The sequence below is a fragment of the Puntigrus tetrazona genome, chromosome 10, assembly GCF_018831695.1.
Source record: "Puntigrus tetrazona isolate hp1 chromosome 10, ASM1883169v1, whole genome shotgun sequence".
In the NCBI taxonomy this organism is placed as follows: Eukaryota; Metazoa; Chordata; class Actinopteri; order Cypriniformes; family Cyprinidae; genus Puntigrus; species Puntigrus tetrazona.
The window spans coordinates 5727955-5750676 of NC_056708.1; the positions used below are offsets into that span (position 1 = coordinate 5727955).

The following is a 22722-nucleotide window of genomic DNA, read 5'->3' on the forward strand; positions in this document are numbered from 1 at the left end:
AGATATCTGCAGGCGCTGTCAAGGGGCTGCCCGTCACATACATCAGTACTGATGCCTGTCAATCACAGAGCTGGCGGCTGAGCCCCTAAAGCCCATAAAGCTCCTGCTGGGCCAACGCCAGCATGACCAGTTTAAAATGAGAGGAGAAGCTGCATGTGGCTGGACCGAGCTGTTCTACAACTCTGTGATATGAAATCATGAAATAAGCAAGAGTCACACTCAGTTCTCCTCCGTTTCACCCATTTTCAGGACTCCAGCTCCTGATGTTACTGCCCAACTGTACCGAATGTCCATCTCCCACTGAGATGAGTTATGTGAGATTCCCTGCTGGCATGTGCCAAACCGCCCCATCATACACTTGATGCACCATAAAGGACAACAAAAGCCCATTCCTTCGTAACAAGTTGAGGATTGCTTTACATTAACAAAAAAACACTGGTGTTTTTTCTTCATCATTGTTACAATATAAAATATGTAGTTAATAACTTAGTAGTCTAAATCTAAAACAGGGCTTGTCATTGGGCGAGTGGTCCAGAGCATTGTATGTCTTATGTATTCTGTTAATTTTACTTTACTTCTAAAATATGAACTTAGGCTACCTGAAATTATTTTTGGGCCCTATTTTAATGATCTAAACGCAAAGTCTACAGCACAAAGTGCTGGTGCCCTCAGGCCGCGTCCAAATCCACTTTTTCTATTTTAACAATGAGAAACAATGCAACCGGGTGCATCGTCGAAATAGGTTATCCCTATTCTCTTAATAAGTAATGAGTGTTTTTTGGATGTAACATGTAACAAACCAATCAGAGTCTCATCTCCCTTTTAAGAGTGAGTTGCGCCATGGTGGATCACTATTTACATGGCGGAATTTGTTGGAGGAAAAGTTGAATGCTTCTCGAGTGAAGAAACGCACGCTGTCAGGGGTTGGCAGTGGCCTGTTGTGTTTGTCTTGTGTTTTGTTGTCCTGGAGCACATGGCCTTTGTTTTGACAGCTCGCCATGTGCTTTGCTGTTAACTCCTCCCCTCTTGTTAACCCTAATTGTTTCACACTCCTGCACCCCATTTCTGTCAATTACCCTCCCTACTTAATCTCCTTGTGTTTTCTGTCGTTTGATGTCTGTTCATTCTGACTCAAAACAATAATAGTCTTCTACACTATAATCCTTTAGTTTTTAAGATTTAGCATGTGTGATGCTGAGCATCCCTGTGTGTAATAAACAAAGTCAAGGCACGCTGTGGACCCACCCAGAGACGCATTTTCTACTAATGCACTCTTTAAATAATATTAAAAAAATACTGCACCATTGACTTTAGACTCTAGCTAGGTTTGAGATGGTCTATGATGCAGTCTATGTTCAGTTCCTTAAAATAGCAACGTGCCACCAATGTGCCTGAACACACCTCTTTTTTAGACCAGCACATCCATGGGCGCAAATATATTTGCTAGTTAAACAACGTGGTGCTGGACAGGAAAATGAGAACTGCATTGGACTGAAACTAGCAAACGTAACTATTGGTCTTTAAAATAAATCTACTTTTAATTTTCACCTTGAATGATTTTTAGACTGATAACTTTTGCGCAGATACGGTAAACTTATCACAGTAAGACACGTGGTCCTAATAGCGATGTATGACTGCTGTATCTGAATATATGAACTAGCTCGTGTCATGTCAGTTTTTTTAGTATGTTTGAAAGTATATTATTTTGATTATTTGTGCTTCCGGGCTCTCTCTCTCATGCACACCCGGTTTATAATCACCAAGTTATTAGTTATGAAATAGCCTGTGACAAGTACAGAGAGTCTCTCTTGCCCCCAGTCACCCATACATGGGCAATATCACGATATGAAAAATGACCATATCGGCCAACCCTATTTGAAATTATGTGTTGGTCACTCTTTTCTATGCAATTACAGTAAAAACAATTACAATTACAGTAAAAGTTTTCAAGATTCAAAATGGATGTAAAAGTCCACAGTCCTCAAAAATCATACAATATTTAGAAAAAATAGAAACTGTTGTTAACCACTGCAACTAAATCCTTGAGTGGAAAAATTACTTTTGTTTTTTTTTTTTTTGTTTTTTTAAAGTCTATATGCCCAGATATACTGTTTATATCCGCATAAAGCCGTTATTAATTAAACTTTCAGAAATCTCATTCTACACAAGTCCAATAACAACAAAAGAGAATGTATTTAAGCAAACAAAGCAGTGTTCCTAAAATGTTCAATTATTTAACATAAAAAAAGGTTCATTAACAAATAAAAATTTGGCTACCAATCCCAAACAAAACATACTATATCAATACTATAGAGGACAATTTTCAAGAAAAAAACAGATTTGTAAAGCTTTGCTGAAGGGAGATTGCTGTGAATCTAAACAGGAGAGCCAATACCCCAAGCATCATATCTCTTCTCCATATTTCTAAGCACCATTCCTCAACAAGAGAGGCTTTGAGTCTTCTCCCCCCTCTAGCCAAACCGAATGAGCTGAAGAATAATCGCTCGGTTTGAGCAGAAGAGTTGAGGCTAAACCCTCCAGGCACCACAGCATGTGATGGGGGAAGGAAGGAATATGATTGCATTGCAAGAAAAACAAATAGTGAAAAAGAAACATTTGTTGAGGTAAACTTATCAAATCAAGGTAGTAAAAAGCAGGTTTGGTTGCATTAGTGTTAATTAGAAGGCTATATATTACAAAATCATATTTGGATTGTAAGGCGGTGGAAAATGTAGCTCCAAACATATCAGTTGGATTTTTAAGCAAAAACCTTCTCATTTGACTCTTATTAACTTGCACAGACTCCTCAGGTAAAGACTGCCACACGCCATTTGACTCATTGAAACTTTAATATATTCCTTAGATAAAGACTGCCATATGAAATTACCAAGGTTGCCCCATCAATAAAGTAATTTCCACTATGATTTGATACTCCACGGTGCATTTGTTGGAGACTGCTTTATTTTGACAAGGACATTAATGCAGCAGGAATGTATTTATAACTCAGAGAAGGCGTGAGGATGAATAGTGGGGGAATATAGGAAAGGAGATTTATCGGGAGGCTCGTTAGACAAACATCAGATTTCAGCCTGTCAAAAGAAGGTAGAGTACACCTCCACAGAACTTGATGCCTAGGGTCTTCAACTCACCTCACATCTTCGTAATGGGAGTCAGTGGTCATTACATCTGCTCGATGAGTCACTTCACCATGCTTCCTGGTTGGTCTCTCTTTTCCAGTGAGCTGCTGTTGTTAACATTTCAAACACTGTTGGTAATATCGACATTTCCTTTAGCAAAAATGATGTAGCACCCCTCCCCTTGAGGTCGATACCACAATGAGGCTATGCAACAATGGAGAATATCCCTAAACTCTTAACCTCTCCAAAGGGTTCCTCTTGTCAGATTTGACCTTGCTCCATGCTAGTTGGAAGGCTTTATTTCTTAGCCTTCCCACTATTCAGCAGCTCATTATTTCTCATCCCTGTTGTGAATTAGCTTCCTACGACCAGCCATGAACGTCTGGACCATCATAAAGGAGGCTGCTGGGCCATTTCAGGACTCTTCCAAATCGCCTACAGTGCATTAGCAAACACACAAGGGAAGCACCTGCTGGTCCCACGACTGGATATGTGTCTAGACACTGCAGCCTTTCAATCAAAAGAGTCGGCGGGAATATAATAAAACTAACGAAGAATCCTGTCAGAATTCTGGATTTTTACAATATTGGTGGATTTACACAGTTGTGACACCAGTGTGTGGCGACTACAGTAAGTAGTGCACACAAGGATAAAACTATGGGAGTAAAGTTATCTGTGGCATAATGCACTTCTTCGCCCGCTTCTTCGGTACATCTCAGCATGTCATCTCAATGTCGCCAATTTCGTTGCTCACCCACTGCTTGGTAATTACACCACCCATCAAGACTAAGCCAAAGTCTAGAATACAAATGCACAGTCTTGCAAAAACAGCTAAACAGGGCCACAAAGTCAACATATTCTTCTGTTCTAAGCTCATAAGCTTAAACTGTCTGGCCATCAGTGGAGTTATAACTATAGATAATTTAAAAGCCAGGCAATGCTAAAAAGCTCCTCCTTAAATATAGTCAGGAGCAAGGAAAAAAATGTCTGAAATGGAAATTGGAGCCATCATGTCTTCTCTGACTGCCCATATGGTCCTGCCGGCTGGAGATGCCAAGCTCTCATTGGACTCAGCAGCTAGGACAATTTCCATCTCTGATTTCGGACGCAACTTATCCGGAACCAGTTACCTCCAGGGCAATGAGAAACAGCAGGGTTTTTTGAAGTGGGCTGTTTGATATTCAAGGTCCAAAGACCAAACTGTATACCAATTGTCTCAAAATGTCTTGTGTTTCTGCTTATGAATGCTCTAAAATGTGACATAAAGAGTTTGGACATTCTGTCTCAGCCTTATTTGTTCTCCTGTAAAAAGGCTCCAAATACAGGGCTTGACTCTATCTCTCTCTTGCTCAGTGGAGGGGAGCCACTGATAGGCGCATGAGCAGATGGGGATTGACAGAGCTCCTAGGCAGAAAGCTAATTGAAGGAGACTGGGGAGGACTTTGACGGCACTCAAATGCCAGCAATGATGGGGAAATCAATGAAAGTGTCCAATGTACTACCTTCGACAGAATTCAAGGAACTCTTTTCTAATTTTCACACAAGTGCAAATTATTTCATTTTTGTGGTTGTGGACCCAGAAATAAAACCTAATCCAGACGACTTTTCTGAGTAAAAAGTAAAGTAAAAAGCACTGTGTGATGGTGATTGGACCAAAAGCAATTTGCCTTTACCTCTTAAAGCATTCTAATCCACTTCAGGTTTTCTATTTCCCACTTCTTATTCTCTTTTAAAAATCTACTGTAAAATTAATGTTAAAGTATCATGAACTAACAACGAACAACATCTTTTATAATTATGATTTATAAATGTTCAACTGGTCAATAATTCATTTACAAATAGACTCAACTTCAAATGTTTAAAATAAAATAAAATAAACCAATATTAATTAATTCATTGTTATTTAATTAAATCTAATTCTTCAATGAACTTTTTTTTACCATTTTGTAATCATGGACATTTTATCCACAATATGCATTAAGTAAAAATCATCTTTTTTGCAATCTTAAGATCTTGAGCTGAGAGGGACAAAAACTCACTTCATTCAATATTGTAAACTTCCTGCTTTATGTTCATTCCCACACTCTCATCAATGATTCTTGCACTAGGAAAGCATTATATGAGACGTAGTTGCAATATGGGAAACAAAAAAAAAGAATTCTGAGAGATCAGGGTTCCCGACACTTTGGATGAGAAGTTGGACAGTGCCATTGTAACCTTCAGACACAACGATATCCGCCTATAAAAAATAACTAATATCAGTACATCATTCATTTTCCATGTCTGGGTGAGTCACTCTCAAAAACAGTTGCAGGTCAAATAAGTGGTTAGTCGCAGGCAACTGATGTGTTGTGTGACTCACCAGCAAAGCCAGCCTGGCTTTCATTTTTACAGATGGCGAGAGACAGACGACAAAGTGGAAAACCTTCAGATCTAAAGTGGGAGAGGATGGTGCTGGCTAGAATGTCCACCAAACAGATTCTTGTGTGACAGAGCTATATCTGTGATTCATATTTCCTTCTGCTGCAGATAGGTACTGTGTGGCTGATCTCAGTGTGATAGATGCGGGTTTTCGAACTATTTAATACCACAGGCTCGATATATGATAAACAGGTGTGCATCTTTAACTTAGGTCATGTTTGCGCTGCATAAAAGGCCTACTTTTATTTGGTAAGAATACAAGAAGCCTGAGGCACACTTTAGCCAGAAGCCCAAGAGACCATGATGCATGAGCACTTTTACATATTTTCTTAGGGATGTCTTCAACTTTGACTATTGAAGCAAATTAAAATTCATAAAGAGGTGGATTGCTGATTATGACTTGATTCTCTCAAAGGTTTTTGATGTCAGATAGGTTGCCAAGCCATCGATTGCAACCACTTGATTTCAGGCAGATGAAGTGCATCTGAATTGTAAATGAAACAAAGGAAAACACAATGATGTACACAGAATGAGTCACATGGGAAACTAAGTAAATATGATACAAAATTCATAGGCTAGAAGAAGGAAAGGTGGCTGGACAAAATTTTGTTTTTGTGTTGGTATGACAACCAGAACCCACGCAATTGTTTTGAGATTATCCGGCCTACTTTGTAATGTGTTTGTTTCATCTATTTATATTGCTCTAATTAATCTTTACTATCTTGTTGACTACAGTACATACAGAGTTTCATCTAATCTTACACAGCTCCTAGTTTGAACGCTATATTAACTGGCACTGAATATTCTCTAAATCATTTTTCCCTAAGTTTTAAGTTGCACTAAAGCCAAAACTAATTAAAGAAATATTTAGAAAACATTTACTTTCTCTAAAGTTGACAGCGCACCCTTTTTTCTACCCACAATAAAGATAACTGACAACAATCTTTTCACATATTCTCTTTCTCTCAGATTCCCATTCAGTGCTCTCTTTGCAGACCCACTTTGAAAACTCTGCTCTAAATAACACAGAAAAAAAATGTGACCATTAACTTATCTCCCTTGATGTTCAAAGGCTTTGTTTCAGATGCAAAATGCAAGCATACACAAGACATAAAGTCTGCAAAATACGATCTGCCCTCACAAAAACAACTGCATCAAGAATTTTAGATAAGCATAAGCCCTTGTTGCCTCTTTTTTCCTCTTCTCGAAAAAATATCATCTCACACTGAAAGCAAGGCAGAGTAGTGGGTGGTTTGGGTAGCATCTGACTTATCTGACACAGCCAGAGATAGCCCGAAGGGTGCTATGCTAAAGAGGCATATCCAAAAATTGGTGCTTGAATCAAGCAATGCAGTAGGAGGTGATAGTACCCTCACTTCAAACTAAAACAAAGCTTACCTATTCAGGAAGAAAACACCTCAGCACGGGTCTTGTTTGAGAACACGGTACGGCAAGAGTGCAAACAACAGTGATTATGTGCGAAGGAATGCAATATGAAAATCAAACAGAGTGCATCTTGTATGAGTAGGCCCCATGAGAAAACAGAGATTGTGGGAGCTAGCATACAGGGCTATGTCTATGATAGAGGAGGGGTGTGTTAGAATTACAGATGGAAAGAGTAGGGGGCTCTTGAGGATGCGAGGGGCATAGGCAAAGTAAATCATAAGTGGATCATTTCATTTGGGACGGTTGTAGGCGCCAGTGTTGAAAGGAGTGTTTACCACTCCGCAGCCCCTCGATGGAGGTATTAAGGAGCCCCACTTTAAAAAATAGGCCATCTGTAGAGCGCCAGCCACTTCACTAGAAAAAGAGCCAGAGCCAGTTTAGATCACCATGATCTAAAAATTCACATCTGAAGATTCTCTGCTTTTCCGAGGTGCAGCAAAAATAATTACCTAGTACATTTTGCATGAAAACCCTAAAGGGGGTTCTAGAGAGGCTCAATGGTAAGTGCATCGTTCCTCAGTTGATGACTGCTGTGGTACCCTTGAGCAAGGCACTTAACATCTATAAGCTTCAGGTGTGCTGCAATATAGATGAATTTATGTTTCAGTGCACAGGTTGCGTCCAAAAGCAAAAACAGATGAGCGGTCAGCCAAAATCTGCACATGAAAGCTTAGGCAGCTGACTTTCTGTCTCTGTCCTATAAAGGTACCTTACAAAACAGATTTTGGACACACTTCTGAGGGATGCGTAATGGTTTATATTACAGTCTACAACAAATCAGAGAGCTAAATGAGTGATTATTACATAGTACAATTATTACATAATACAAATTTCTTGCAAGAAAATAATATAAAAAAATTTAAAAAGTTGGTCAGAAACAAACGTCCGCGCACAAACTGACCACCAGTCAAAACTTTCAGATGCCATATTCTTTAGTTTAACTTTCACAGAATGGAAAACAGGGGATTATGGGACATCTATAAGGATACATCTATGCTACCTTCAAATCATTATTAGATAAAGACATCTCAGCAAACAGGAAGTGAGTTTAACATTGGATTCAGACAGAAATTCTTAGAAAGCAGCTTTTTTCAACTTTCAGATGCATCCCAACTATAAGTAGTATTCTGGTTTCAGGAACAGGACTGACATTATGGCTGAACCACTGATCACGTATTTTAACAATGTACTTCCAACCTTTCTGTGCCTTGAACATTCATTTCAGTTACATTGTTTACAGCGTCAGAAAGCTCTTGGATTTAATGAAAAAAAAATTTTTTTTAAAGAGAACGAAGATCTTATGGGTTTGAAAAGACATGAGGGTGATTAATTAATGACAGAATTTAAAGACATTAACTATCTCTTTAAAGTTTTAAATGAAAACATTTCAGGATTTTCTAATGCAAGTAAATAGTGACATTTTAGAAACATTTTTGTCCATCTAAAATCCATATGTAAGCAACTTAAATGTAATTGACGTGATTTCAGATGACAAATAAAAGTCTTTTTTAAAGTCCAAATACTCACCTTTGTCTAGCTTGATTTAGTCCCGAGACATCTTGTGTGTCATATTTTCATATTTTAAGCACAGCCTTTATCCAACCGAATGTGAGAACAGTTGTAAAAAATTGTACGAATTACAGCTGAAATACCATTGTTAAATTAACCAAGTTTTATTTGGTAATAAACTGACTGTAGTTCAATATTTAGAGACATAACCCTAAATATAATGAAGATGTAAAATGCCAGACCTGCTGGAGATAATGATGGTTTAGAGAGCTACAGCTAATGAAAATAAAATTCAAAATTGCATCTGGGGCCAAAGAATTGCAAGTGCCAGCGAAATTGTACATCAGCTTGGCACTATACTTCGAATAGTTCACAATGAGACCCGTGAGACCTTCAAGACACTGAGCCCCAGTCATAGGGAATAGTCATTACCTGCAAAACCACACTTGGTTATCTCACCATTCTGACAGGAGGCAGGCTTTAGTCCCAGGGCTCAGTTAAGTGCATGCTCCCAACAGGCCTTGGCGGCAGACAAGACATCGCAGACATTGAAATGATGCATGAAGGATTATATGGCCGCCAAACAACACTTCCAGTGATGGGTTAGACATGTCATCCTCCCACTCTGTCCAGGGACAATGTTTTTCGACCTCATTGCCATTGAGATTGCTCTCTGAGCACTTCTCTTGACACAAAGCCACCCTAGATTTGCTCAGAATAAGCGTTTCTCATGAGCTTGCTCTCTTGCAAGTATCTTTCCTAAGATATGTAAAATGCACAAGATGAACCACGAAGGCCAATCATAATTGTCTTAGCACCTGGTAAAACCTAGACATGAACAATTTATTATTTTTGCTGATTACTTTGTCCTGATAGAGGCTTAGGAAATTATCAGATATTGGCTAATGGAGAACATGGACATGTTCTCTGAAAAAACATGCATTGCATCTAGAAGTGTACATAACATGAAAAAAGAAAAAGTCTAAATATAATACTGCATTACCTACTACATTTATAATGGGTTCTCAATCTACTGTTGATGAATTAATGTTCGTATTTGTTATACATTTATTTTACAGTGTTAATATTGCAATATGTTATAGAAGACTGAAAATGTATATATTATATATTGTATACATTTTGTTTATCTTATTTGTGAGCCACTAGCAATTAATTTCTGGTTACACAATAAACTATGTCTGGGATGTCATATAGGTATAATTAAAAATTGGCTTGTTTCCTCACTGTAGTTATGAGAATGGCCAATATCCAGTACAGGACAAAGTTCTTGTAAAAACTGAATTCTGGCAAATATATCCACTTGCCAAGCTGTCCGTCAAAAAAAAACATTTAGAACCATTGGGGTATGAATTTCTGAGACACAACTTTAAAGGTCAATTCCCATGTCACTTCTCCTTCCACAATGAAGGCTCTACCGTCCTTGTTTCATTTCCTCAACCTTCCTGAATCTGCCCTCACCAAAGATAAAAAAAGAACGGGTCACGATAAAAGAACCGAAGAGAAATGTGGCAACCGCCCTGGTTGTGAGGGAGGTGAGATGACCTTGATAAGCAAATAGACCTTCTTAAAAAAGAAGAAAAAAAAGAAGGCCACTAAAGATATTTATCATACAGTGGGCCATTGGCAGGAAAGTAGATGGGTTCTGCTTCGTTTAATTATTATCGTCTGTTCAAAATAATTTTTCAATTTTCCCACAGCCGGTAGGTTTTAAAGGAGGTTCAAACGATAGCTTCTCAAAAGAAGGAAAGTCATACCAGTTTGGAACGACATAAAGGCGAGTAAAAGATGACAAGGTTTTAATTTTTGGGAGAACTATCCATTCAAGCACAATGAACCACCGCCTGAAAAAGGAATAAACAGCCGTTTAAGCTGACAACACCCTTTCTTTACTCACGTATGCATTTGACATTTGAGGTTCTGCTAATTCTACCCTTGCGTCGCTGCACTATAATCATAATCAGCGGTATTCTACTGCTCAAAACTGAGCTTCTGAAGAAGAAACATGTTCTAGCCCACCATGCACCATGTACTCGAGAGGTGACAGCCTCATGTGTGCCTACTGGGCCAAATGCCTGCTCAAGCCATGACATGATCCTAATCGACATGAGCACACGGGAGGGCTCCAGCCCAGGGCCGAGGGCCAGACACGGAACACAATGACCAGCTCTACTATTCCGCCGTCTCCGAGCCCCTTACAAACAATGCCCGGTCAGGAAAACAAGCCCTCGATATCAGTCCACAGCTGTGCTTTTGTCTCTCTCTCCATCCGTCAGAGACACACCACGCGGGCTTAGACACCTACGCCGTCGCCTTTGCTGCCCTCTGCGACGGAGAGAGCTTGTTTATCACACCGAAGCATATTGCCGATGTCCTCGCAAGGCGAAGGGAGAGAAAGAGAGAGACAGGAAGATAGAGAGACGGAAGAAAAGGGAACGAAAGAGAAACAGAACAAATAGAGGCTGTGAAAAAGATGAATAGAAAAAGAGCAGCAAATAAAGCAAGGGAGAAAGGACACAGTAAAAACGCTGAGATAGAGAGCAAGAGAGAGAGAAACGGAGCGAACGCATTGGAAAGCACATAATGGAGGGGACAGAGGCTAATTAAGGAAGGCCGGATTAATTAGGCTTTCAGTCTGCCTGCCTCTCATTCTCCCACTGTTTCCTGCCAGTGCCACCCTCCATCCCTTCATAAAACACGCCACATTGTTGTTGGACGGATTTTAAGACTCCAGTCTTTGGTATGTACACGAGTCTGTAATTTCCAGTGGGAACATAACTTCGTTAGCTGTGTAGGCAAATACAAGGTAAGGTGCAATGATGCTACTGTATATAATGCGTGATGGGAGAAACGTGTTAAACATGCTATATCGCTTATACCACAAAGTATCCAGAACGTAATTAAAATACTTGACGCCAAGCGAAAAATTATAGCCTGAGGCAGCAGGTTTTGTGTATCACTACATGAGGTAGTTGGCGAACTCTATAGCATCTAACAATTTCAAAATGAAATAAATAAAGTTTGATAATAACTAATATATATATATATATATATATATATATATATATATATACTAAAAATAAGACACTAAAAATAGTCAGCTCAGTTGAATATGAAAAATGGATATTCCAAAAATAGGTTAAATTAGATAAAAGAAATGAGCAAAAAAATAAATAAAATGTTATATGTATATTCATTATAACTGCACATCATTAAAAATATTTAACTTAAATATATTCATTAACTTATTGAAATTCATCAGTATACCGTAGACACAAAAACACTATTCTTTAAAACATCTCAAACCATGACAACATTTTTGTCATACCAACATTAAAAAAAAGCTGCAATAGTTAAAAACGTATTTTATTCCTTGTGATTCAACTTTATTGTGCAGAGTACAGTACAAAGCCAATTAAATACAGAAGTTTGCACAGCTGATATCTTTGGACATATATCATGAACTGTTGACAATACCTATGTAGCAGTAGAATATGTGATTTTTGCTCATGTCACAAATCCGGTAAAGCATGCTAAAGAGATTTCTGGGAATTCAAATGTGAATGAACCATTGAATTACTGTCACTTTTCAGCCAAGGGTGCTTCACTTCACAGACTAGAAGCCTCTAAACAACATCTATGCTTTAAACAGACGACTTGGACCAGCACCCATACAACCCAATTAAGAACTAAATCACTTCAACTCTGTTTTTCATAACACTGAGTTACAAGAGGCCATCTGGGACACAAAACAACCCTCTCTCACAATCCCAAATACCCCCACCCAAAAAAACACTCTCGCTTCTCAATGGCACTGTTTTCATGAGGGTCCTCTTTTGCAGCGAGAGCCCTCATTGGTTCTGTTCCTCCTCCCTGCTCGATGAAGCAAACGATGAGGACCCTTCAGTCCTGCTCACTATGCAGGATCCTTTGCCAAAAATGACAGGCACTGATGGGCATAAATATTTATCAGGTGCCAAAGCTTTGCCAACTTGAAGATGCTGGGACAAAAATCAGAAGGTTTTGAAGAAAAAGCATGGTTAGCCATTTTATGATGATTGACATCAAGACTTGCTATCAGAAGTCATTCTGCAGGGGGAGGCTGAAATGCCCTTGTGCCAGGCTGCAGGCTCAAGTTTATGATAATCCCAATAAATTATAATGTACTCTGCAGACATTAAAAAGCATGATTGGTGCTAAATTAAATGGGCTGTGACTCTCGGGTCACAGTGAGATGAATCTGTTCTTCTAGATTCTTTCTCATCTCATCTCTCACTTCTTTTACTATCAGAGGCGTTTCTTGCATTTTTTCTGCTAGGCTCAATCAGTAATGTTCATGTGCAGCAGGAGAGAGAGAGAGGGGTAAGCTGCGCCACTTTATATTTAAACTGTCCTCCAGTCAAAGAGAAATGTGCTAGAGGTGCAATTAATACTCCTGATTGTATTTCAGGATGTATGCTATCAACTGAAATGAGACGGATGCATCTATAATACAAACATGCAGAGAAATCTTCTTACAAAAGGAGAAAAAAAGTGGTTCTGTGAAAATATATATATGTATATATGTGTGTGTGTGTGTGTGTGTGTGTGTGTGTGTAGATAATCAGAAGGGAAATTTCATACTTGCATCTTTTAAATAAATTATCACTACTGACACAATTTAAGTGATTATTTCTCATTTCCAGTATTTAATGCTGAACTGAAAAACATAGCTTTTATTCTTGACTCTGCTTACTGAAAAAAAATTGGCTTTTTAGATCAGAGAGCGGAATAAACGTAATTATGTGTGCATTTTTCCTACTTCATCCTACCTTCTCTATTTTTGTCCAGTTTTTAATTCATGAGCCCAACTGCTAACCAGATTTGTGGTCTAAACGTTAATCTCCAGCAGGCACTTTTGTCTCTTTGGGGGGGAAGGGGGGATTAGTCCATTTTCATTATTTGCTGGGGTCAAAGGTACTGTTCAACACCAATTTGTTAACTAAAATTTGTTGAGTCTAATGATGATTAATGCCCTTGTTGTAGGCCTTTCACTGTTACACTAAGCAAAGTTCTTGTTCTTTTTTTTTCTACAAAAGCAATTAGAGCAATTTTAAATCCACGAAACACATCACAGGCTGACAGGTTAAGCTTTTAATGCAAATGTGACAGCAACATAATGTACAATACGACAAAATGTGATGGTACTGGCCTAATTGCTCACAACTAAAAAGAATTAATATTGAATGAGGTGCCTTCAAAAACACGCTTGATTTCAGAGCCTCCATGACTAACACATATACACTCACGATAGCCCCAATGGGCCTGGCAGAGTGATGCCCTCGTTCCTTCACTTATGTGAGTAGTTTATGTTTTATGAGAACACGTAATGAGGTATAAGCTGCAATGTAAAGATAACTGATGGGTTTTGTGACACCTCCCAACAACTGCACTAATAAATATTGGAAATGGAAAACTGTGACATCTATTATAAAGGTCAAATATCAAGCTGCTGTTTTTTTAATACAATCATGTGTGTTTTACTAATCAAAATTAATAATGAATGCAATAGCAAAGAAACCAACTGTACAATTCTATAGCATGATGACTGCTCAGTAAAATAAAGTTCATCACCTAAATAAATGAATTGAATGTGCACTTCATCCGCAGTTGAGCCTTTATGAGTTCTGACGATAAAGACCCTTGGTTGATCTAAATCGATCGAAGAAGACATTAGATCTTGGCATTATATTTTACGATGAAAGATGGCCAAATCGTATGTCAGTTTAACAGAGAACCGCTTTCAAGGTGAGGTCAGAGGACAATCCCTCTTAGCAGTCTCTTCCACACCTTTATGCCATTTGTGATTCGCAACAAAAGCGATGTAAGGCATGAGGAGAACACTGGTTTTCAAGACAGGAGCAATCTGAACTGTGTGTTTGAATCTAGTCTTTTGGCTTGATGTGAAAAGCCCGTAAATCAGGTGCGCGTGTGGAATACCAAATCGCAAGAGAGAGAATAGAACTCATCAATCATGGGTGACGTGCGCTTTGCTGCACGGGAGGGAAGCCAAACCACATTAGTGTTGATGCAGCAATGCTGTGGTATGGAGGACGGCAGGGGAAAAAAGGAGGCAAACAATTCAGAATTATAGACTATTAATGGAAAACATTATGGAAACAGGTCAAGCAAGTGCACTCGATGTGAGGCCTTTTGATGATTATGGACTTGACAGGTTGACCCTTAACTTTAGGCAATAGTTAGCCTGGTATTACCTTGGATTAACTGTCAAGTTATAAGGTTTCTGCTAAAATGGGCTAATAATGTCATGGTAACAAGCCAAACCATGCCCCTTTGGTCTAGTGCACTGTAAGACAAACCATTTTCTTTTTCAGTTGTTCTTTTGTGTTGTCAAGACATATCATCGCAATGGCAAAAAGGGACACGTTTTGTGCAAGAGACTTGGGGATTTGCACGTAATAATGAAAAAAGTTTGTGCCCTGACTTGGGGAAGTCACAAGAGAAAAACATGCCAATCTGCTGGACTCTGATGTGCACCTCTGATCTCTCAAAAAAATGCTTTGAGGTGGCAGATCACAGAAGGGGCAGGGAGCCATGTGCAGAGGTCAACATCGCTGTCAGGATGTCATTCTGTGTGTGCCTTTGTGTTCTCACCCACCTTTATAGTCTTCTCTTCCTGTGACCTGATTTGGCATACCTGTTTACCTGTCTAGCATGTCTTCCTGTCTTTCTTGTTTCGCTCAGCCCTGTCTTGCTTGCAGCCAGCATATACACCCTATTATGGCCCCGCCAGAGGCGGTGTCTGCCTCTAATGACACCTTCCTGCACTACTGACAGTTTTCTTAGTCCGGAGGAGTAAAGGTAGCACCTGCCCCTTGGGAAAAGCATGAAAATATGTAAATACAGCAATGTATACAAACCACACACCAAATCGGTTTCTTAAGAAGTGCCAGTTGACCCCAGCTTTTAACATACAATGTCAGCATGAGATACACACTGACAAAAGGAGTATTTTGTAAATTGAAACTGCAGATTGTGGTCATATATAAAAAAGGATGATCTAAAATGAGGGAAAGATGATTCAAGAGGGGAGGATGAATGTGGAGCAAAGATAAGAGGCTAAAAAAAAGGTATGAAGCGATACACAAGGAAGAAGTCAAAAAAGAGCCCTTGGAAAATAAAGTGGGGGTGTCATTAAAGACACTCTCATAGCCTCAGGAAGATGACGAGGAAAAGGAGAGAGAATATAGAGAGAACCATTGTGTTTCACACTGACTATGAGTAAGGATCAAACAGTGTTGAAAGAACCAATGAGTTTATAGCAGTCAGGATTAGAAGGATGGTTAGGAGGTCTTTCTTATTAACAGGGTGTGTTTGAAGTTCCCCATAGACAAAACCATTTTATTACAAACTTGGGAGTCACTGAATGTACATATGTTAATGAGAACAAATAAGTAATTGTGACACAGCATCTTATTGAGTAGGTTCGTTATCCTGTGATTACTGTAACTAAAATTTTCAAAGCATCACAAATCTCTTTGGGATAAAAGAACAAGCAAGAGCCTGTATTACAGAGCATATTAAAAACCATCCTATTACCTTCAAGTAGATAACAGGTAGAAGGAAGTATTGCAGGCAGACAAATCAGTGTAAAAATGCAATGCTCTACCACACCCTAAAATATGACTACTCCTTAAAAACAAGCAGTCAACTGGATTAACAGAACTTATAAATATGCACTAACAAATCAATATCCAATTGTAAATTACCACCTAATCCAAGGTTAAACTAACCACATAATGTGCCAAAAACATGTCCTTTCTAAAATATCTCTGCCAAAAACATATTCCTCCTACACATAGTTTTATCCAACATTTACAATCTCCTAAAAAGGCATCAAAACAGCTGAAGAAGTGAAGGACCTTTTTAAAAGCAGTTAAAATGTACCTAGTTACATGCCAAATCCAATGGATAATAAGCTTTGTGGAGTCTTACCTCACATTCTCTGGAGCCAGAGATGGTATAGGTGCATGGCCCGGTACCATTGACCAGCACATCCGTGCCCTCTGTGTTATTAGGCTTGTAGTCCACATAGTACTCCTGCAATGGTGTGCTGAGTGTGCGTTCTGTCTCCCGTGATTTTTTCCGCCGCTTGCGAGCAGCAGCTGAGTTTTCCTGGAGCTGCTTAACACTGCTTGGATAGCGCTTCCATGACACATAAATTACGAGGAGAATCATGGCAACCGACAGGAAGAGGGCAACACTTCCTGCCACTATCTTGTGGAATGATACAGGTTCAAAGTCTTGCTCAGGTGGTGGGACAGCAGGCTGAGAAGGTGCAGAAGAGGTGGTACCTTCCAAGGATGTCCCTTGGCCCCTTCTGCTGTCTCCAGATTTTAGAGTCGGGATGAAAGAGCTGGCTGGGGTCTGGGCAAAGGCGACAAAAGGGGTAGAGGGAACAATTACAGTTGACGGCATAGCAGGGGCAACCCTACAAACACCACTGGCGTCAACGGCATCCATAACCTTCTCCCCTTGGACTTCTTTGGGTGATGCGCAAATCATATTAATTTCTTTGTTTCCACGGAAGATTCTTAGCCAGGCCACGAGTGGGCACACAACTGGTCCACAGTCCCACATGTTGCCTGCCAGACTAATTGCTGTCAGAGAGGTCCAGGCATCTACAGCTTCTTGAGACACATTGACAAGCTTGTTTGAATCCAGGTTAAGCGTCTGCAGATTCGGCATGGCCCGGTACACCTCTGCATCGATCTCCTGAAGGTCATTTCCTGAAAGGTCTAGCTTCTGCAATGATGTCCAGGTCCATGTAAGGCCTTCACTCATGGTCCTAATGCGGTTCCACTGTAGGTAAAGAGCACGCAAGTTATAGAAGCGTGGGAAGTTGAAAAAGTTGATTTTGGAGAACTGGTTATGCTCAATATGCAGCTCAGTTAACTTCATCAGGCCAGACATTGAATTGCGAGTAATGCTGCGCAGTCGGTTATAGCCAAGATCAAGGAATTCAAGATTACGGCAGTCTTGAAAAAGGCGCGAGGGAAGATTCTTCAGGGAGTTGGAGCGCATGTGCAAGCTGAGTAGCTTGCGCAGTCCCTGGAACTGCCCTGGTTGTAGAGCTTGTAGCTTGTTATAGGAAAGGTCCAGGTTCCTCAAGTTTGGTACCAGGTGAAATGTGGTGTTATGAAGCAGTGTTATCTTGTTGGAGCTCAATATTAGCTCTTTAAGCCTCCGTATCCCTTGAAAAGCACGTGCATCCACATTGGCAATGTAGTTGTGGTCCAGGTACAGCCAAATGAGCTGGTTGAGGCCAACAAATTGGCCAGCCTTCAGGCTTGCTAAGCTGTTATACCGCAGGGACAGTCCTTGACAGCCGCCTGAGAGGTTCTTGGGAACATCACGGAATGCGCTAGACTCACAGTATACAATTTTGCCATCGCATCGACAGCTCCGAGGGCAAGGGCGCTCACCAAAGCAAGGGGTGGCAGACAGCCATGCCTGCATTAGCAGTGGCACCATGAACCAGCGGTGCCTCATGGCAAAGCCTAAAAGGGAAAAAGAAAAAAAAAGTCAATATACTACTTACTTCCTGATTATACAAATACACAAATTAATAGGGTATTACCTAAATAATGCTACTTAAGGGGATTTATTTAATTAAACTTGTATTTAATGTGTACATACAGTATTAGTCAAAATAGTGGGTATAAGTAAATCAAACTGCAAGAGCATATGCACTCTCCCTGACAGAGTATCTCTCTCACTTTTTTGGCGCAGATTCAATCATGATCCTATTAGGGCGCTGTGATGCATTGCAACGTGTTGAATCGTGAAATGTGCAAAACGATGTGCATCATATTGTGAGGTAGTTGACAATACCCTGCCCTAATTATTGAGCAGTTTCAAAGCAGAGATTAAGACGACTAATGAGAGAAGAAATATTGTAATTGTTCTGTGATTATAAACCCTTGAAATATTACATTTATACAGCAATATGATACCACACAGGACTCAATTAACAGTGGTGATTGTGCAAATCAATCCAGTCATGCCATGTTGTTTAATTCTTCTCTCTGGCAATGGCAAACATGCTATCAGAGCAAGCCAGTCCTCCAATAAGCTTGGACATGAGCCCACTACAGTATGAAAGGAAATGTCCTGAGAGATATGCCTCGGCCATCCTATTAGTCCCTAATTATAATCTAAATGATTGTCAGTCAAGCAAATCAGTTATATTTGCCCGGCTGCTCAGTGGCTCAGCAACCAGCCTTTGTCCATCTTTCCTTAATACACAAAGGAAAGCCTAGGTGTTGTTATTGTCAAAATAAATGGCGGAGGTGGGGGAAGCGAGGCATTATATCAGCAGTGAGTTCTCGACTAAACATTGGCTCAAGAGGTTAGAGGTCTGGGAAAAATACACATGTTCTTTTTGTGAAGGTCTTGGCCAAAGCCTGGACATTTTCCAATAATGGGATTTTATCATTTGTGCTGCATCTTTCCGGCCTTCATGCCTACACTGGGTTGCTATAAAAGGCTTTCAATTCTATCCCTGATGCATAAACGTTTACAAAGCTTGCTGGAAATTACTTTTAGAAATGAAGTTCCTAAGGCATTATATGTCTGTACGAGATGAAGAATGTGGCTATGACACATTAATATTGTCATAAGAATTCACAAAAGTGGTTATGAAACATCAAAACATCCATTTTGCTTGAAAGCAAAATGACTCCAAATCCACCCAAACAACATTTTAAAACCATATGCACAGAATAGAATGGTTTATATTAATCAGTATTATGTTACAGTAATTCTGCTAAGGAAAAATGAAAATTGTTGAAACGGAGAAAATATTCATAAGGTACTCCATTTAACAGCATATCAGAAGCAAACATTTGAATGGTCATGAACTTTATTAATGCACCTCCTGTTCATGATTATAATATACAGTGGCTTCAAAAATTTGTTCCATTACACCTACAAATGGATGAAATTACTGAATAGGACAACTAAATAGCAAACCCTCTTCTCAAATGATGCTAGATCTCAGATTTACCTGCGCATTTATTTTGCAATTAGTTTTAATCAGCTGATAAGAGTGAACAAGCTGATAATCAGAAACATCTTAATTTTGAATTGCAGATCTCTTACCACGCCATGTCACATCAAACAAACATCTATTTGGGAGATGTTTTGTTTTTAGAAACGTTTGTGCTATATTTACTTTCCAAAAAAAAAAAAAGCCACTTGATTTGATATTTTTTTTTAGTTATTGCAACGACCTTCTTATTTTTCCAGATGTCTGCAAGCTTCAGGGTTTCAAGCTATGTTTGGAAGTCATTAATTGTGTTAGAAAAAAAACTAAACAAAAAAAAAAAAAAAGCAAAGAGGTGCTGATATCCATGAGTGTACAGTTGCCAACAACTGATGCACAAGCAGGCTGCGGTACAATAAAGTAATTACGTCACTGGCTCCCATTCATACTAACCAGACAATCAGACTGTATCAGCTTAATGACATTTGCTAATGAAATGATGCTGATAAAGTTAATGATCCAAGAGAAGTCTAATGAAAATTAATTTGTAGCAAACTTGCACTGCCACTTTTCTTATTTTAAATGCAACTACACCTTTTCCGCTCCCGGTAAAACTGATTTTGCCTCTGCACGGGCCTACATACCCTTCACAGTGATGCTCCAAAATTTTTGCCAGGTTGGTTATTTTATGTTTGCTGTCAAAATCTCCCACTACAGTGCCGCAAAGCAGCAAGCATAGCTCATCATTTTACGAGCTGTGGAAGGCCATCTTGCTGCACATCGCTAACGAATAACAATCAGAGCAGGTCACATATCTGTCAAATAGCCCCTGAAAAATGATTGAAAACACATCTATAATCAAATACTCTAATGTGGCCATGAGAAGGTCTGCGGCTCAGTTAATCACACTGCTTAGCTAAATAATGAGTCCAGAAATCATGAGAAATATGTAAGGAATATAACTAGTATGCATCCTTTACCAAATGCAAAATGAAAAAGATTAAGATCTAAAGACGCTGTTAACACTGATCCAATGCATATTGATTTCGTCCTCATTGTTTTCAAAACACGAAATCTGTTGTGCTGCCTTCCTTTGATGAAGAAATAACTCAAACGAGCTAATTATGCAAATTGAACAATTCACTGAGCACTTTTTTTGCAAAAAATGTACGCACAAAACACAATGCAATGCACGTAATGCGCATCTTTTCCAACAGCACATCCAAGTATGAAATCTACAAAAGATTATCAACTATCTATGTGCGATCTCACTATCAATAATGCACAGGCACTCTCTGAGAAATTGCCTTGCTGCCAAAAATGAGTCTCAATTAGCATTCCAGTGTTAATCAATGAGTTGGCATCAGTCTGCTCTTTAAATCAGTGAGAGATGAAGAACAAAGATAGGCCAATAATCAGTCTGACCGATATTTTTACCAATATTCACACTTTTCAACTTAATTGGTTGTCAGGTGTGTGGGTGAACGGCACCATTTGGTGGATCACAACTGAAGAGCACCTAACAACACCATTTATAAGTAATACAATTATTTATTATCTTGTTCAGACATTAAGCTTCGCAGATAAGAACCATTCATTCTCGATTGAGAAATAGGTTTCTTATAGTATACCAAACCAATGAATGCAATGCGATTTGATACCATCAGGGTGATCCAAATATAACGTAATAACACGTTTGTTACAGATACGTTTTAGAATCTTGTTTGAAATATTTTACATTTATACATTAGCATACATATCAAATAAAACACTCATACATGATGTAGTGCAACGATCATTTAGATATTTTTGTAAAGAAATCAATTCTACATATTAGTTCTCAGACTCCTCGAAATAAAAACAAAACAAAACTATGCCTACGGGTCATGAAAACGCTGAATAAATGACCATCACATAAACGAACACACGGGTACGCTTGACCGTGCCTCACCAGAATCAAAGCACTGCGAGCAGAAGTGAACGCACGGTCAAATTTGAGCAAGGAATATGCGCGATTATCAAATGCACAATAAATCGATGCATGCAAATTAAGTAGAACATCCAATGAGTGCACGCATAAATATGCATGAACATCTTGTGCTTTTATCGGAGTACATTCGGTCTCTTAATTTTGCTGCATGCACGCCGTCTGAAGCCAATTCACATTACACCGCAAAACGAACAAAACTGCAGGGAATTTCCTCCCAGTTTATCAACCCTCAAACATCCACCGTGGTTTCCACGTTCACTTAGGACCGAGTGAGAACACGCAAACTTACCCATCACCGCGTCTCAGTCAACTCCTGGCCACAGGTTTTACAGCTTTTTACCGCTCGAGACCTGAAACGGCATGGCACGCGCTCTCTTCAGATGGTTCGGTTCTTCCACGAGCGCCCGCCTGTAGTCCTCCACCGCAGAGCTGGCGCGGGAAATCTTCAGTCTCTCCTGACTGACCACTGACCATATCTTTCAATTCCCCTCAAAACAAAAAATCTCATCATAAACATCCGCTCGAACAGAAAGAATCCATTTTACGTCCTAAAATTACACATCAAGTCACAAACAGAGCCGAAGACGCGCGATTCCGAATCCAAGTTATCTACCGCGAGTCAAACTTATGGAAATCCCAGCGATCCCCTTCCGCCTCAGTATATTCCATCGCAGCATACTGCGCAAATACTGTCTTTCCCGAAAGGATGACGCTTACCGTAGATTAATCCGTGGATATTATAATATCAGTGAGAACTGGGATGTTTGGAAGATTTCAATCCAGTCCAAAATTACCGCGCTCGTAGAATACTGTTTGGAAGTGTTACTCCATCGGGAATGTTTCTCCTCTCCTGTACAGTTCCCGACAGTACAGAGATGCAGCAGGATTGTGAGTGGTTAACCACAACCGCCTGTCGCACCATAACTTTGTCAGACAGCATCCGAATGCCCTCTTCTGGCGAACTGACATCTCCAGCAGCAATCTCTTCCCCTCTCATTTCACTCTCGCTCGGTATTTCCACTGGAAAACGAGTGGGTGACAAAACAAGTCTATTAGCTCGACTAACGCAAAAGAAGAACAAACAGCGATCCAGGCTGCTGACGAGAAATGTTGATTTCTCTACCCAACGAGAACTCATATGAAATCTAGTTCGT

General features: G+C 39.6%; 1 protein-coding gene across 1 annotated transcript in view; it reads right to left on the minus strand.

Moving 5' to 3' along the window:
• LOC122352526 (leucine-rich repeat transmembrane neuronal protein 4) overlaps nt 1-22512 on the minus strand; it is an 87009-nt gene extending 64497 nt beyond the window's left edge. The window contains exons 1-2 of the mRNA XM_043249959.1: nt 21858-22512; nt 16527-18091 (exon numbers count right to left, since the gene is read on the minus strand). Coding sequence (XP_043105894.1) covers nt 16527-18091; nt 21858-21861 — 1569 coding nt within the window. The 5' untranslated portion in view covers nt 21862-22512. The remainder of the gene's footprint in view (nt 1-16526; nt 18092-21857) is intronic.
• Nucleotides 22513-22722: the final 210 nt, after the last annotated feature.